The sequence below is a fragment of the Parasteatoda tepidariorum genome, chromosome 7, assembly GCF_043381705.1.
Source record: "Parasteatoda tepidariorum isolate YZ-2023 chromosome 7, CAS_Ptep_4.0, whole genome shotgun sequence".
In the NCBI taxonomy this organism is placed as follows: domain Eukaryota; kingdom Metazoa; phylum Arthropoda; class Arachnida; order Araneae; family Theridiidae; genus Parasteatoda; species Parasteatoda tepidariorum.
The window spans coordinates 7511404-7528400 of record NC_092210.1 but is presented as its reverse complement, the minus strand read 5'-3'; the positions used below and the strand labels follow the sequence as shown (position 1 = coordinate 7528400).

The 16997-nt window shown below is 29.4% G+C and overlaps 1 protein-coding gene across 2 annotated transcripts; it reads left to right on the top strand.

The window, feature by feature from the left end:
- Window positions 1-452: 452 nt before the first annotated feature.
- On the top strand, window positions 453-16761 carry LOC107454257 (cytochrome P450 307a1). Of its 2 annotated transcripts, none has more exons than XM_016071383.3 (6): window positions 453-576; window positions 11232-11425; window positions 12292-12516; window positions 14258-15052; window positions 15199-15298; window positions 16268-16761. In XM_016071383.3, the coding sequence occupies exons 2-6, from the start codon at window positions 11266-11268 to the stop codon at window positions 16545-16547; spliced, it is 1560 nt and encodes a 519-aa protein (XP_015926869.1). In that variant the 5' UTR covers window positions 453-576; window positions 11232-11265; the 3' UTR covers window positions 16548-16761. The 2 variants fall into 2 exon arrangements, with proteins under 2 accessions (XP_015926869.1, XP_015926868.1); XM_016071382.3 differs by lacking the exon at window positions 453-576 and adding an exon at window positions 7656-7779.
- The last annotated feature ends 236 nt before the right edge of the window (window positions 16762-16997 follow it).

Here is a 16997-nt window from a genome sequence, read left to right as displayed (position 1 = left end):
AATAAACTAAGTTCAATTTGTGAAATAGTATATTCAATTACGATTTATAAGTGTTATTTCATTCATAAAATACTTTCTTAATTGTTTTGTTTAAATGTGTATTGATCTTTTTATGTTTACTAAAAATAGCACTAATAGTTGCTATTTTTAAAAAAAATACTTTTCGAGCAAAGATAGAAAGCCATTGATAACAATCCATTTTGGTATCATCTAAGCTTTTACGGAGTTTCAACTTCTATTTCTGTTTCTAAACACCGTTATTGCTCAAGCTTTTATTTTGATAAAAGGAAAAAGTAATGTAGGTTGCTCAAAGTGAGACTATAATGGTAGACCCATCTAAATGCTTTTAGCAATAGATAAGCACAAGTCTCAGGATACAATGCAAAGTATTGTTAAAGGTAGATTATATAGCAAGTTATCTAACAACAAGAGCATAATGCAAAGTCTTATCTACTTACCATATGAGGTAAGTTTCTGAATTTCACAAGAACTGGAAAAAAGCCTTAAAAAATCAAGTTTTGTGTGAAAGGTACCACAAAATTGTTTTTCGTCGAAGCAGACACTTTGAGCATAAGAGTAAGTACATGGTTTAAAATTGTATTTGACTATTTCTGTTTTTGCAAATTAGTTCTAAGACAACATTAACTTATTTCAATAATTTAAATTTAGAAAAGGATTTTTTGTTTTAATTAATGAACAAATGGTCATTAATGAATTTCTGGATAGTTTTTGTCTAGATAACAAAAGTATCAATCAACTGATTATTTTTGATAGACGTGTAAATTTTTGGTTAAAATATCGAGTCATTAAATCTCGTTGTTTAATAGCAATGAAGATGATTCAAAACGGGAACTTGTGTTATTTTTATGCCACCAATTTTCATTTGTTGGAGTGATGTAAAATGTTGTCTTGAATTTGAAAGGTTACCTCAAAGAAGCTTTTCATTCACATATTCTATATTAGAGACATTTATGAAATATTTTTTTTTTTGCAATATAAATTTTTTGTGACGGCGTAAAAAAACACACTTGTCGATGTATTGAGCTGTTCTAAATCTTATTTGAAAGATTCAAAAATTGGAGATTATTTTTAAAAAATTATAGTTTAATTAATATGTCCATATAATTTTTTCAAGGAACTTGCTACTTTATACGATATTTTATTCACAAAAAAAATAGCTTTTGATACAACAACAAAAATAAAACGTTTGTTTTTAAAGTTCACTGCTAAGTTGTTCACTTAATTTTAAAGATTGCTTTTGATCATTTTTTGAAACATTGCTTTTTATTATAATTGAGTGCCAAAAATTTTAATTTATGGTTAGCTATATTAACCACACTATAAATTAATTCGTGTTACAGAACGGGACTGAAAAAAATAATTTTAAAAAAAATTATAACGTGTGTTTTCTAATTTTAGCGCATATATTAGTGCATACATATATCTTTTTACTTTCAGTGCATTAATAGTGCATTTTCATAATAATTATTCTAATTTTTTATTTGAAGCTTTTTAACTTTGAACAAAAAAGGAAACAAAATACAAGTGTTTCAAATAATATTTAATGTATACATTCAACAAAATTTTAAATTTTAAAAAATTAAAGAACACAGAATATTTTTTTTCATTTAAATCTTTTTTGCTTTTTTTGATAGTGTGTTTCAAATAGTTTAAAAATGATTTAACTAAATTTTTTATCGAATTATAAAATAAATATATTTCTTTTTCCACATAGAAATGCAGAGGTATTTGATATTTTTATTTACGTCGCACTAGAGCTGTGCAATGGGCTATTGAGAACTAGTAGGGAAACATGCCCGAGGATGATACAAAGACGTGCCATCACAATTTTGATCCTCTACTGAGGGGATGGCTCCCCGCTTTGATAGCTCGATGACCTCACGCGAAATAAAGCATTCTACGGTAGAATACAGTTTAATGAGGACTGATGTTTCACACCCTCGGTGCCTTCGCAGGCTGATCAAAATGATCCCCCACTCGCTTACTAACCACACCGAGTGATGCTTGATTTCGATGATCTACTGGGAACCGTGTCTTATGATTAGCCCATTGTGAGGCTTATTGTTTTGATAAATTTTCTATAAGAAAAATTCACTTCCATTTCATTTTATTCTTTTTTTAAATTTTTTAACTGTGGAAGTTTCTTTTTTCTTTTTATAGTTAAAACTAATTGCAATTTTGGTTAGAAATAAAAACATCTTGTTTCATCTAAACAAATTACAAAACATTCAAAATTTCGAAAAAGTTCAAAGTCCTAAGGTTTTAGCGAAGGGCTTATTCTCATCACAAATTCCGAGAAGAATAATAATAATAAAGAAACTAAAAAATTTTTTTGAAAGATATGAAAAGAAAAGACTTGTTTCCCCTTTATCACCCAATAATACACTGTAGTAGTAAAAATGAGAAGAAAAAAATTCTTTAAAGGTTTTCTATTCTATCAAACATACTTCATCTGCACCCTTTCCCCATAACGCGTCCCTTATCTGGCCTCTGCTTACCAATGAATACTTGCTCACAAAGGGAAAAAAATCAAGTAATCTAAGTAAGAAAAAAATTCTTACTAGAAAAGTAAGTTCGCCCCTTTCCTTCAACGAGACCCCAAATATAGTGAATATTGTGTAGCTTGTAAAATAGAATTGTATACAGAAAGGGTATGCGTGATCGAAAAAAAAAATCAGCTTCATAAAAGAATGGAACTAAAGGGCTGTAAATTTTATACTATGCAACAGCTACGCTTCCCTTGAATCAGGTTCATTTCTATGAAAGAAACTAAAACCTTTTCTGAATTGTGGTCTAAAAAGTTACAGTTCTAACAGGTTTTGTAGCGTCCTCTTACCAATAAAATAAGGCGGATTTTAGTAATACCAAAATTTACACAGATTTAGTAACTTATGAAAAGATTCACAAAAAATGAAATGAGTATAAATAAAGTCCATTTAAAGAATTTGATCTGATAGAGTCAGAAAAAATGAATGAGAATAAATAAACTAAATTTAGAGAATACGATCTTAAAGATTCATAAAAAATGAATGAGAATAAATAAACTACATTTAGAGAAAGCTGTTTTAAAAATTCATTGAAATAGAATGAGAGAAAAAAATATTTAATTAGAAAATCGCTAAGTCCAGGTTTTGTCTCGCATGTGATGCACAAAATTACTTATGAGTCAGTAATCATCGATAATCAATTATTAATCAGTTTCATGAAGAAATGGAACTAAAGGGCTGTAATTTTATGTTTCCCTTGAACCAGGTTCTCCTATGAAAGAAATCATCTATGAAAGAAACTAAAATCTTTTTGAATTGTGGTCTAAAAAGTTGCAGTTCAAACAGGTTGCATAGCGTTCTCTTACCAACGAAAATAGGCGGATTTTGGTAATACCAAAATTTACACAGATTTAGCAACTTATAAAAAAATTCATAAAAAATGAATGGGTATAAATAAAGTTCATTTAGAGAATGTGATCTTAAGGATTCAAGAAAGAAAGTAAATGATAAATTTTATTAATTTAAGATAGTATTCTATAAGCTGCGTTTAAAAAATACGATCTTAAAGATTCGCAAGAATTAAATGAGAAAAATTAAACTAAACTTAGAGAAGGCAATCTTAAAAATTCATAAAAAAAAAGTGAATGAGAATAAATAAACGATACGAATTTCGCATCCAGCTTGCACTGACCACAGTGCTGACGTAAAATATCCTCAGTGGTAAATGGTAAGTCCCCTTGCTGTCAAGCTAATCATGGGAGATTATAGTGGTTTTATTCACCATGTAACGCAAATGAGGGTTAGTTCCATAAAAATGTTCTTCACGAAGGCGAATTCCATCCAATACTTGATCCAAGAGCTTTTTTGTCTTCTGGTTTGGGTTCAAAATTACAGGGCTGTGTAGTTGAACATTGGTAGTCGTAAACACAAAAAATAAGGTCGACTGTTTAATGACTGTTATTAAAAAAGAAATTCTTAAATCGTATGCCTTTTTTTTTTCATTTTTAGAAAAGTCATTTTATATATCCTGAAATTCAAGTACTTTATCTTGGCATTTAACTGAGTGGTTAAGGAAAAGAAATTCCAAAACGAAGCTGACTATCTTTTTGTTGAATTTTCCTTATTGTTTTATGTTTTTATACAAATCATTCTACATAATTTAAATTTCATAAAATAAAACTTTACGAATTTCACAGTACAAAATTTTTTTTTAAAATCACCTGGATCATAAAAATTGATTTTCAAATTTCATTTTAATTAAAAGATACATAAGACCAATTTCGTGATTTTATGGCATCAAAGTGCAAAAAAATTAAGATCTCAAATTGCATAATTGTACAGCTGGAATTTAAGAAGAAAATAAACTTAAAACATAGACTTACAATTTAATAATAATATGCATCCTTTCACTGTGTTTGCGTCTTTTATTTTAACAGGTTTAATATGCCTCGTTCTGTGATTATACGGTCCTTTCACTGGCATTTAACCTAAGCGTTTACTCCAGATTCTTACACTCCTTTGCACACTACTACGTTTAAGCCGCCTATTTTTTTTTTTTTTTTACTATTATTTTTTTTTATTAAGCTGTGAGAAAACGCGTCAGTTGAAATGAAATTCATTTGTAGATATTTTGATTCTCTCGTTTTTGAACATTTCATACACAAGTTGCATTTTGGAGTGAATTTATTGTTTTCCGCCTGAAACTCAATGCACTAAAAATTTTAAAATTTTGTCCTCATTTCAGTCCAAAATTCATCAAACGGATAGAAAAAAATTTTCATACCCTAATATTTAAAGTTTTATTTCCCATAGATCAATGTTTATTTTTAAGAGTAACGCTAAGTCAAATATTTTTTATAAGATATTTCAAAACTTAAAAGATGCTGATTTTGCAAATGTGAGTAGTAATATTTGATGCATGTGAAATTAGGAAATATTTTGATCATATTTTATAATAATACAAATTTTTAATCGAAGTTACTTTTCAATATTTGTTTTAATTTAATATTTTTCTAAGTCTCGCAGTGGACTGATTGTAAAGACACGGTTCCCAGTAGAACACCGAAGTCAAGCATCGCTGGCTGCGATTGGGTGATCAATTACTGACCGCAAGTGGGTGGGTAGCCTGCGTAGGGACCGAGGGTGTGCGGTATCGGTCCTCGTTAAACTGTTCTACCGTAAAGTGCTCGACTTCACTTGCAGGTCGTCGGACTATCGAACCGGGAGTGTCATCCCCTCTGCAGAGGATCAAAATTGCAATGGCATGTCTTCGGATCATTCTCAGGGATGTTTCCCAGACCGTGCCAATAGCCCATTCTGCAACGTAAATAAAGTACCAATATTTTTCTAAAATATCCACCAAAAATTTCTGTAATTTAGTTGTTATAAAATGTTGCTCTTTTTATTATTCGTAATAAAAGTGAGAAATGAATTTACCTGTTTTTAAAACACGAAATGATTCCTAAGTTGACATTGCTATCAAAACATTCAATATATAGATATTTTTTAAATTTTATTAAATAAAGAAGTTTTTTTCGGTACCAAAACAGCTTTTGAAAATTAGTTTTTTTTAAATTAAATATTTGCATTGTAACTTAACCGATTGGGCCGGGATAGCCTGGTCGGTAGGGCACTATGCCCACGTCCGAGAGTTCGTGGGTTCGAACCCAGTCGTTAAATATGTCGAGTCGCAAAACGTCCTCCGTGTTCCCATAACAAATCAATACCTCTGGGGGTACTGGATTGGTTCGATCGTTCTCTGATTCAGGTCAAAATTATGATCTATGGATGAATGAATGATTGGATGTATGAAAGGTCCGTCCTATAAACGGGTGTGACGCATGGTGTGGCAGAAGTCGAATTCTTGGCCATAGATGGCTCCACTGGAAAACAAGAACAATCGCACCCCCGTTGCCTAAACAGGTATACGTCAACAACTCAACACATTTTTTTTTATTTCTTTGGCTATTATTTTTCAATACATTTTCATCGATTAAAATAAAAGGGATGGATAGATACGATGATCCTTATGCATAAGATAACTTGGAAGTGGACCTTATAAAAATATTATAAAACAGGAATAATGATTCGCATGCATAAGATAACTTAGAAGCGAAACTTATAAAAATATTATAAAAGAGTAACTACGATTTTATGTATGAGATAACTTAGAAACGAACCTTATAAAAAAAACTATAAAACGGGAGCGATGAGTTTTATGCATCAGATAACTTAAAAGCGAAACTTATAAAAGGATTATTAAATAGGAACAATGATTTTATGCTTGGAGATAACTTCGAAACAAAACCTATAAAAATACTATAAAATAAGAACGATGTTTTTATGTATGAGATAACTTGGAAGCGAATCTTATAAAAACGTTATAAAATAGGAAAATCATAAAAAAAACTTTTCATAACTAAAAACATTTAATTTTCCAATAACAGCTCTTAATACATAATATCCTGTTCCTGTTACATTCAATTTTATCAATAAAAGTTTATTCTACTAATGTTATGTTAATAATAAGACAAAATTCCGATACTCGTTTCGCAAAACAATTTTACACTCCTATTATTATATAAAAAATTAATTTCTATAAATGAAATTTAAAAAAAAAAAACATTGTAAAGAATCATAAAATAAGAAAGCATGCATCTTGATTTCAAATTTTCCTTATAAAACTCTTTAAAAACGAAAGACATTCGTTTGAACTTTTTTTCAGTAACATTTAATAAGCATACAAAACTTGTACTATCTTCCTGCAATCAATTTTTCAAAGAAAATTTAAAAAAGTGATGTTTTTTAAAAAAATTCAAATTTGAGATATTATACTTTAATAATATCAGCATTTTTCTAATTTATTTTAATTCAAATTATAAAAAAATTTGATTTTTTCCAGCGTTTTTTGCTATAAGCATTTAAGAAAAATGTAAAAAAATATAATTTAAAAATTACTTATTTTTTTACTTATTTTCATTTAAATAATATTTAAAATATTATTTTTAAATTAAACACAAAGTGTTTAGTTTTCTAAAGACAATTTAAAATAATTTATCGAAACATGCATATTCCAAATTACATGGAGTTATCTTTTACAGTTTTTGAGATATACCTACCGTTTTTAAAGTTGGAAAATAATTGAAAAACGAAACTAATTCTTTTATTGCGTTCAAGTTAAAATAAAAACAGAATTTTTTAATCATTTTAAAGTCAACTATCGGCCTTTTTTTTTTATATGTATACTTAAAAATACTCTAACTTTTCAAGACCTGCGTGTAAAAATCTCAATGATTTTTCTATACAAAAACTATTCATTTTCCATCTAATAAAATCCTTGAGATGACATTAACTCAATAGGTCTCGTAAATATCCACATAGAGGTAAAAAAAAATCCATTAAGTAAACCTTATAAATCAGGAGGGGAATGGGGGCTATAAAATCGAAAGCAAAAACTGAAAGAAGGAAGAAAAAAATAAGGAATCCTTTATTTCTTTGAAGTAACCTCCTATTTCGTATCTCATGCAATCAAAATAGAGATAACATTCTTTCAGCCAATGAAATCTAGCCATTCAGATGAATGACAGTTTTGCGCGAACATGCCTTTTTTTATTGCGACAGCCAATCAGAAAGGATTAAAACAAGTATAAAAAGGATGAGATTTTATGGGAGAGGGGAGTAAGGTAGCTTTCCAAGCCTTTTAAAAGGGGAGCACAGCCTAGATAGTAGCAAATATACTCTTTAGCTAGTGTGTTTCTTCTTTCTAATAAAGGTATGACATCATTTACTTTATATTCTTTTAAATTAATATCTAACTATCTATATATATATATAGAAAAATTATTAAAGATTAATATTAATATAATAAAATGATTTTATCTGTACAAATGATAGTATTTTAACCCTTTCAGCCTTGATATATGTTCTGATCCATAAAAGGCATCACATCATTTATTCATATTCTTTTGTCATTTTAAAACAATTTTATTTGTATGAGTAAACAAAATAATAATAATGAAAGAATTGAATTCTTATGTTGTTATCAATCTTTGACTGAGAAAATTATTTTTAACCTCTCAAAAATGATATAATCTTTTTAATACTGCTTAAAAACAAATTCTAGATAATGTGTTAAAGTGTTAGCTAAATTTTGTACATGTTTTGATTATTCATATCTGCCGAAAATGTTATCGGTTTGAAAAGTTAAATTATTTAACGGAGATTAACTAAAAGAGTAGAAGTTTATTTCCTTAAATTTTAGATAGTCTTTAGAAAAATTAGGCACCCATTTTAAAATTTTCCAGGTGGTAGGTACTCTGTATTTAGTGGGGTACACAAATGTATACTTCCGAGTTTAATGGGCATGTTTATCAAAAAAGAAAAAAAAACAGCTTTGAAATAGGTTTTAATATGTACTAAATAATATTTGAAAGAAAAATAAACTAAATATCTATATTGTTCCATAATTTTTTGAAAAATTTCATCGGAAAATATTTTACAGTATTATTGCTAGTATACTATAATGTAAGAACTTGTTTTTATGGACTTTGAATAGTTATGAAAACTTAAAATTTTCGCATTAGTTCATTTTCAAAAAATAATAATTTTTTAGATCATTTCCTACTATAAATGTCCTAATGATTTGTTTCCAAGCAGTAACGTTATTAAAAAAAAAAATTCATACTTTCTTCAAGTTAATTGCCTACTGATAATTTTCTCTCAGTTCATTTCCGACTCATAACTTTTTTTTAGTAATAATGATTTTTTTAGTTAATAACGATTTTAATGTATAGAGCTAATATTTTTTTAAAAAATTAAAAATGCAGAGTATTAGATTCGTTTCTATATTAAGAAGAAAAAAAAGCCAACAATGTTTTAAAAAAATTTTTCATTGATAATTTTCCTAAAATTAATTTTCTTCCACTTCCTTTCCACTTGATAACTTTTTTTGGTTCATTTCTTATTAATAACAATTTAAAAAAGATCAAACAACGTTTTTGAATCCTTTCTTTTCTGAAAAATTACTTCGAAATTATTTTCTACTGATAATTTTTCTTCTAGTTCACTTCCCACTCATGACTTTATTTAAATCCTTTTTCATAAATAACATTAAAAAAAGAAAAAAACATTTTTTGGTTTAAATGTTTTAATCTATAAAGATCACATGTTTTTAAAATTAAAAGTGCATAATATTAGAATGGTTCATTTCGTTATTACGAAAACACTTTTTAAAAAAAATAAATTTATAAAGAGTAATTATAAAATTATCTTTTTCTTTAAATTAAAGATTCTTAATATTATTGTTATAGAATAAATATTTTGGTTAAAATTATATTAATTATATTCTCGAAAACATTTTTGTTTCCTTTCTATCTTTGTAAGCGTATAATCAAATTAGGAGTTAATAATAATTTAATTAAAAATTGATTATATGTACTCGATTGCATATAAATATCTAATTGAATTTTTACGTTACGTAAAAAATAAAAAAAATAAACTTGAGGACCAACCGCTTTATAAATCGTCTGCAATGATCAATCGCTGTTAATGTTTTAATAAATGAACGGAAAACATTTTGGAATTCAATTTAAATTTTAGACACTAAAAATTATTTTAGTATTTAATTTTTAATTATTAAAACGTAGCACTAAAGAAAGTGTTGAAATGCGGTATTTGTTTATTCAAATACATTCGGCATGTTTGCATCACGGCAATAAAACTAACTCAAAGGAAAAGACAATTTAATGGGGAAATTTCGTCAATAAGATTTTTCAAAGCTGCGTGAGAAGATACGCTTTTACCGCCATCGAAAGTAGTTGTAACATAATTTGGAGTTAAAAATAAATTTTGTGATTTTTAACTTTTCATTCTTTATTTTAACAAACTAAAGCTAAACATATAAAGTAATGGAGATATTTCAGACGATTAATTTCACTCACAAATTTGATAATTAAAACAAATTCTTGAAGTTAGCATTACTGCAAAGAGGCTCTTTCAAAGGAAAAGACTTATTTCGGTTAATTATAATTATTCCGTTAATGAGAGAAAGACTTTAAAATAGGATTATTGATTTTAAAGTAGCTTTACTATAGACATAATTATAACAAACTATGAAGACTTCATAAAATATTGTGTTTGTTGATTATAAAGGGATTTTTTTTAATAATGGGATATCTGCAAGTGACGTTGGGTGGGTATCTCGATCATGATTGGTTGTTGAAATGTGGCGTTTGTTTATGTTAGCAACTGTTCTCTCCATTCTATTTCCTCCACACGGGATTAAAGCCTCCACACGGGATTTTATAAGTAGTCTGGGCAGATTATTTAAAATGCGAACCAGTTGTGTGCATGCACCCAAATTCTATTTTAAACTTACTTGAGAGAAATTTATCATATATATTTGAGAATTGAATCTGTAGTGGTTGACAAGTTAATAAGACAAAACAATCGAATTCATAAATTAAAAAAAATTTTAGGCATGTATTTTCAACCACTTTCCAATTTTTAATAGATTTTCTATGAAATGGCTCTTTCGTAAACTAGTTTACCGTCACAGTGATTTGATCGTACTACCTATAAAAAGTCGTGTGGAGGCTTTCAGTTATAGGAGGCGTTGGCCAAGCCCGCCAAGTATCAATTCTCTAAATAGACACATTCTAAATTCTTTCAAAAAAGTTTTTTTCAAAGATTTAAATTCTTCCACTATATATTTGCACAGAGACTTAACACGAAGACAGGCACGAAGCCATGTGAAACATAAACAAACTAATTAGGCATGGAAGTTTGTAGGTACACAAAATATATCAGAGTTACCAAAAAATACATTAAATAAATAATAAATCCAACTAAAAGAAGTGGAAGAGAAAGAATTATATTTCAACTAATTCGATGTGCGATACGGCTCTGTATTTGATTCACTTATCGTTAATTAACATTCAAACTAATGTTGGAAAACTTAGCTCAATTTTAATACGCTAATTCACTGAAAAAAATTAGCTGACGTCATAAATCACATGTGTGGGTTTGGGAGGTCTTCTTCTTCTTCTTGAAGTGCAAATACCCAATTAAATGCATCTCAGTTGTTTCAGCTAAATATAAAAGGTTTTCTTAGAAATTAACTATTCATGGAATTAGAACATCCATGGAACACTCCTTGCACAACCACGTCATTAGACAAAACTATTTGCTTGGTATCCAATAACAATATGAATATTTTATTTTCAGATCGTCTTCAAGATTATTTTCTTTTCCCATCAAGATGAGCTTTATTTCTGTGTCTCCCCTGACACTGCTCTTGGGTGCAGCCATCATGGTTCTAGGTTCGATCATCCTCCTAGTCCGACTCCGAGCTGGAAAGAGCCCTAAAAAGGGCACGCCTCTAAAGACTCTACCGGGTCCCAAGGGCTTGCCCCTGTTAGGTAAGGCAACTCATTTGTATTTTATTTAAGAAAAATAAATACTAGATACTTTAGAAATAAGAATTGATTTCATTACTTTGAAGAAAATAAAAAGAATATGTATTAAAAGATTAAAAAAAAAAGGATATTAAGCATAGAATATTTGATCACATAACAGAAATTAACCACATTACAAGACGTTCTGTAATCATTACCCTTAGTGTACATTTTTATAATCTTAACCGAAAATGAAGGCAGAACTATGCACAAATTCACTACTTAAATCTCAAATTAATTTGACAAATGTAAACTGTGTACTTAATAATTTAATCATAATTTATCATAAATAAGCAATTTAATAATTAATAGATAAAAAATTAGAAATTTACTTGATTAATATTTTAATAAATAATTCAATGTAAATAATTTAGTTTACTAATTTAATAATTAATTAATTTAATGCAATAAATAGTTAATGTAACCCAAAATAAATATTTAATACAACATAAATTAATCTAATCTTATAAAAATCTGACGAACCACTATGGAAGAAGGGATTAAAAACTCCAAAACCCGTTTGATTGCCGATGAATGAGTATTAACTATCTCAAAATAAAAAGTAGTCAGCACATATTTTAGAATGCTTGCCAAAAATAAAATCTTAACAAGAAAACATGAAGGACCGCGCACAAATTAATATTTCTGAGAGGAAAAAAAATCCATAAAAACCTGTGGAAATTTTAGAGATAAAAGATGGACATAAAAAAAACAGTTTCATTGCCTGATCAAACTTGGATGGGTTTCTAATCTCTTCTTAATTCCCTTCGACAATTTAAACGTAACACTAAAGTAAACGTACTTTATTAAAATCAATAATTTTATTCTAGGTTCGTCTCATGTTGTGGGTCGGTTCAAGAACCCATGGGACGCTTTTTCAGGTTGGCGAAAACAATTTGGTGACATTTATGGAATGACATTGGGTTCCCGTCGATGCGTCGTCATCAGTAACATGTCTCTCATTAAAGAAGTACTTGTCGCCAAAGGACAAGAATTCGCCAATCGTCCTGATTTTCTCAGATTCCATGCAATTTTTCGGGGTGACAGAAATTTGTGTAAGTTCACGGTACATGTTATGTACTTTTAGAATTCATTAATATTCCTATAAATATTATTTAAATATGTCATTTAGTAAAATGGTAATTTTTACAGTTTTATGATACTTTTTCTACTTAGCGTGTTTTAAAAATCGTTAAAAAAAATTAGAAAATAATAAAATATATAATTATTAAATCAAATTTGTAACCACGAAGTTAATTGCTATTTCCCTGAGTCATTTATGACTCAGGGGATAGAGCGTTCGCCTTCCAATGAGGCGAACCGGGTTCGAATCCCAGTCGATACGAATTCCGCATCCGGCTTGCACCGACCGCAGTGCTAACGCGAAATATCCTCAATGGTAGACGGATCAGGGGTTCGAGTCCCCTTGCCGTCAGGCTAACCGTGGGAGGTTCTCGTGGTCTTCCTCTACATGTAACGCAAAAGCGGGTTAGCTCCATCAAAAAGTCCTACACGAAGGCAAATTTTTCCCAATACTCGATCCAGGTGTTCTTCTGGATTGGGTTCAAAATTACAAGGCTACGGAGTTGAACATTAGTAGCCGTAAACCCATAAAATTGGGTCTGCTGTTCAACGACGATTATAAAATAATATAGTCATTAAAAATAAAAATATTCTTTCATTTAAAATTAGTTTTTTTTTCTTTAAATCCTGAAATCGTTTATGTGTCAAAAACTTTTACTTAAAACTCTCTAAAAGTTGACATTATGAATATTCCTTGATCATTAGTATAACTAGTAACACTCTTTATTTAAGAAAACAAATTATCTTAAATAATGCAAACAATATCAGCCGGTAAATAACTAGGTTTACATGAAATAATATCTCAACAATGAAATTCTTTTAGTTGGCTGCAATTTAAGAAATGTATCAAAATTTAACAAATATTTCCCGACCAAAAGAGTAGAATCATAAATTAGCAAATGCAGTTTTGCCAAAATATTAATAGTCAGTAAAGTTGAACCTTTTCTCTCCTCGATTATTCTATGAGAAAATGAATCTTGGCCAGAAGACATGTAAACTTACGACAACCTTGCGACAGAATTTTCCTTTTATTGTCAAGAAAATGTTTGTACAAAAAACTTTTTTCAATGAAGGAAAAATATTGCAGTTTCAAACTTTCAATCCAAAAACGATAAAAAAAAGTTTTTTTTAACCCTTTTTTAAAAAGTATTGTCACTTAGGAAAAATGGTCTCTTAGGTCCATAAAGACGTTTAAGCTGACGTTACACTAGTGATAGCATCAAATTACATTGCCCATTAAAATTTCATGACAAGGTGAATTTTAGCTGAGCATACAAGACTGTGCGAAAACAAACCCTATAATTACCTAGATTTAAGATTATTTTCCCCTAGAGACGAGCTTTATTAAAGGATTTTTCCACGTTTGATAACCCGAAGTCAACCTCGATTTAAGGTTTTTATATAGGAGGCTATTTTCCAAGGTTTTGGATCAGAGTTCTGTGCATAGAATAGAGCAGATTGCCACAGATCTCGTTTTAAGGTTAAAAGGCTTACACGTAAATCGCATAAAAAACCTTTTTAGGTTTACATTAAAAGGTTTATGCTTGGTTAAAATAAACCTTATTTTGCTATTTGGGATGGTAATGTAACCCTAAGGGACCACTTAAGTCAAGGTTTTGAGCACATTTCCATTGAACGATATTATGGTCTAACAGTGTGTTATAAAAGAACTACTTTCATCACAATATTGAACCCGTTACTTTCTCCTTCTAGCAATTGCATTATGTGACTGGTCTGATAAACAGAAAACTCGACGGGAGATGGCATTCCCTTTTATGCATCCCAGAGTTGCAACGCTTGATGGAAACCGCATGAACAACATCATCATGTACGAGCTTCAGGAACTCGTGTCAGCTCTATCTAAAGTACAGAATCAAAAACTATCAGCTAGGTCCTATCTCCTCTTCACCACGGCTAATATCTTCTACCAGTACATCTGCAGCAAACGCTTCAGCGATCAGGACACCAACTTCTTGAAACTCATTCAGATCTACGACCTGGTCTTCCGCGAACTCTTCAAAGGCTTTGCCATTGACTTCATGCCCTGGCTCAAAGTGTTCAACAGCTCTCGTCTCCAAGAACTGAAAGACCTGGCTCAAAACGTCTCAAATGTCACAGAAGTTGTCGTCAAGGAACACGAGGTAAACATCGACCACAACAAGCCTAGGGATTTGGTTGACATTTATTTGAGCTATTTGAAAGACAACGAAGGAAAGAGTGAATCATCTTTGACGTACGAAGATGTTGAAGTAATCATAGAAGATCTGATTGGTGGACACTCTGTCTTGGGTAATTTGTGGCTGTGGGGATTGTATTTGCTAGCCTCCAACCCAAAAGTAAGAGCCAACATTAGAGAAGAAGTCACCAGAGTAACTGGTAATATGAGAGCTCCAAGCATGGAAGACAGGAAGAACATGCCCTACACGGAGGCAACTACCTTTGAACTTTTGAGAGTTATAGCTTCTCCAATTATACCTCATGTGGCAACAACAGACACCGATATTAACGGTAAGTTTTCAATGGACTCTTCTTTTTTCTTAAAAAAGAATTATTTTTTAGATGTTTGTAAATCTTAATTACAATATTCACTAGTTCTTTCTTAAACAGAATTTAGATATCTTATACTAAATACTTTCAATTTCTTTTTTATTCAGGATACCATGTTGCAAAAGACACAATGGTTATGTTCAACACATATGACATGAACATGGATCCTAAATTATGGAGTGAACCTAGACAATTCAAACCAGAAAGGTAAGAACAATTATCAAATAATTTATCTCTAAATTATGATTATTAGACAAGACATATTATTTTTGAAAATCGTAAGATCTTCTAATCATAAGTGATAAAATGTATAAAAAGATAGATGAAATATATTTAAAAGATCTGTTATCTTTTTCTAAGAGAAAATTCGATTATTTTTAATTTAAATCTCACCATATATGCAATGAATAAGTATGTTCGTATTATTTTTCCAATTATTACAAATTTTCCCTTTAATTATAAATTATTCTGATCCTTTCATATTTAGTCATTTTTAGATAAATAAATGAAAAATTAAAGAAATCGTTAAATTTTTTTATGGTTTTTAATAAATGCATTTTTAATAAAAAGCAATTTTAGGTGTGCAAAAATTCCTCGAACAAAAAAGCATTTAAAATTTTTTTTGAAAAACAATAATTTTAGTCAAATATCAAGAGTAGTTGCTTTATCTTAATCGATCGAGGATGTTACTTACTTGCAATACGATTAAGATTAAATAAAATTAAAAACAGTCATTGTAAAGTTTTTTGGAGTAGGAATTTAATCATTTGGCACATTCAAGGATTTAATTCATCACTTTTAAATATTTTGATCGGTCTTCAGGTTTTGAATATCGACCAGTGTGATTCTACTTATCACTAAAAATATATGAATTGCCCCTTTTTAAATATACTATTTCAATGAAATAAGTAACATAAAGATATTTTTAGATAATAAAATATTTAACTGCAACATTTTGCAAGTCTTTAAAAATTCTACTTTTTAGACATTTTGTATTAAAAAATGTGGGTGCAAAGATTAACTAGACTTTAATCGTAGGATTACAACATGAAGAGTAGGATTTTTTTGTTTGTATCCTTATGATTTCGATAACTAATAGAGATTGATTAACTATTCAATTTAATGTTGCATAAATATAGTGCTACGTCATTCATTGGTATGTTCTTTCTCCTCCAGGTTTATTACTAGCTCTGGAAACGTATCGAAACCTGATTATTTCATCCCCTTCGGGACAGGCAAGAGAACGTGCCTTGGTGATGGCCTAGTCAAGTCCACCCTCTTCCTCGGCCTGTCCACTCTGATTCAAAACTTCGACATCACACTCCCGGAGGGCTTTCCAGAAGCTAATTTGTACGAAATACCTGCAATTGTTGTACCAAACAGCGATATTTTTGTTGTCTTTAGGCAACTGACACAACAGGAGACAGATCACATGACAGCGATTAGCATAGCATAGAATAAGGAAGCACTTGCGCAACTCAACTCAACAACAAAAAGGATCGTTTAAGTGCCTTAGACTTGTTGAACTTATTCCTATTCATCCTACTTGACCAGTATTTGTAGTCCTTTTCATATTATTTTTTCGTCCTCAGTGAGAACAGGATCAGGATTGTTAATCTAAGCTCAACTCTACTGACGTATTCAAACATAAAATTCTATTTCTTTTTAATCCAAAATTCATATTTTATATCAATATTATTAAATCAAAATAATAATAATAATAAAATGTATATTATAAAAAATTGAAAATTCTAAATATATATTTCAGAAAATTGAAGACTCGAAATATATGTTTCCATAATATTGAAAATTCTAAATATATATTTTCAGAAAATTGAATGTTCTAAATATGTTTCCATAATATTGTAAATTCTAAATATATATTTCCAAAGAAATGAACATTGAA

Bases quoted from the DNA above. Each gene is read 5' to 3' on its own strand.
- LOC107454257 (XM_016071383.3), top strand. From the start codon at position 11,266: ATGAGCTTTATTTCTGTGTCTCCCCTGACACTGCTCTTGGGTGCAGCC. The intron at 11,426-12,291 runs GTAAGGCAACTC...ATTTTATTCTAG, and splicing joins CAAGGGCTTGCCCCTGTTAG to GTTCGTCTCATGTTGTGGGT. The intron at 12,517-14,257 runs GTAAGTTCACGG...TTCTCCTTCTAG, and splicing joins TCGGGGTGACAGAAATTTGT to CAATTGCATTATGTGACTGG.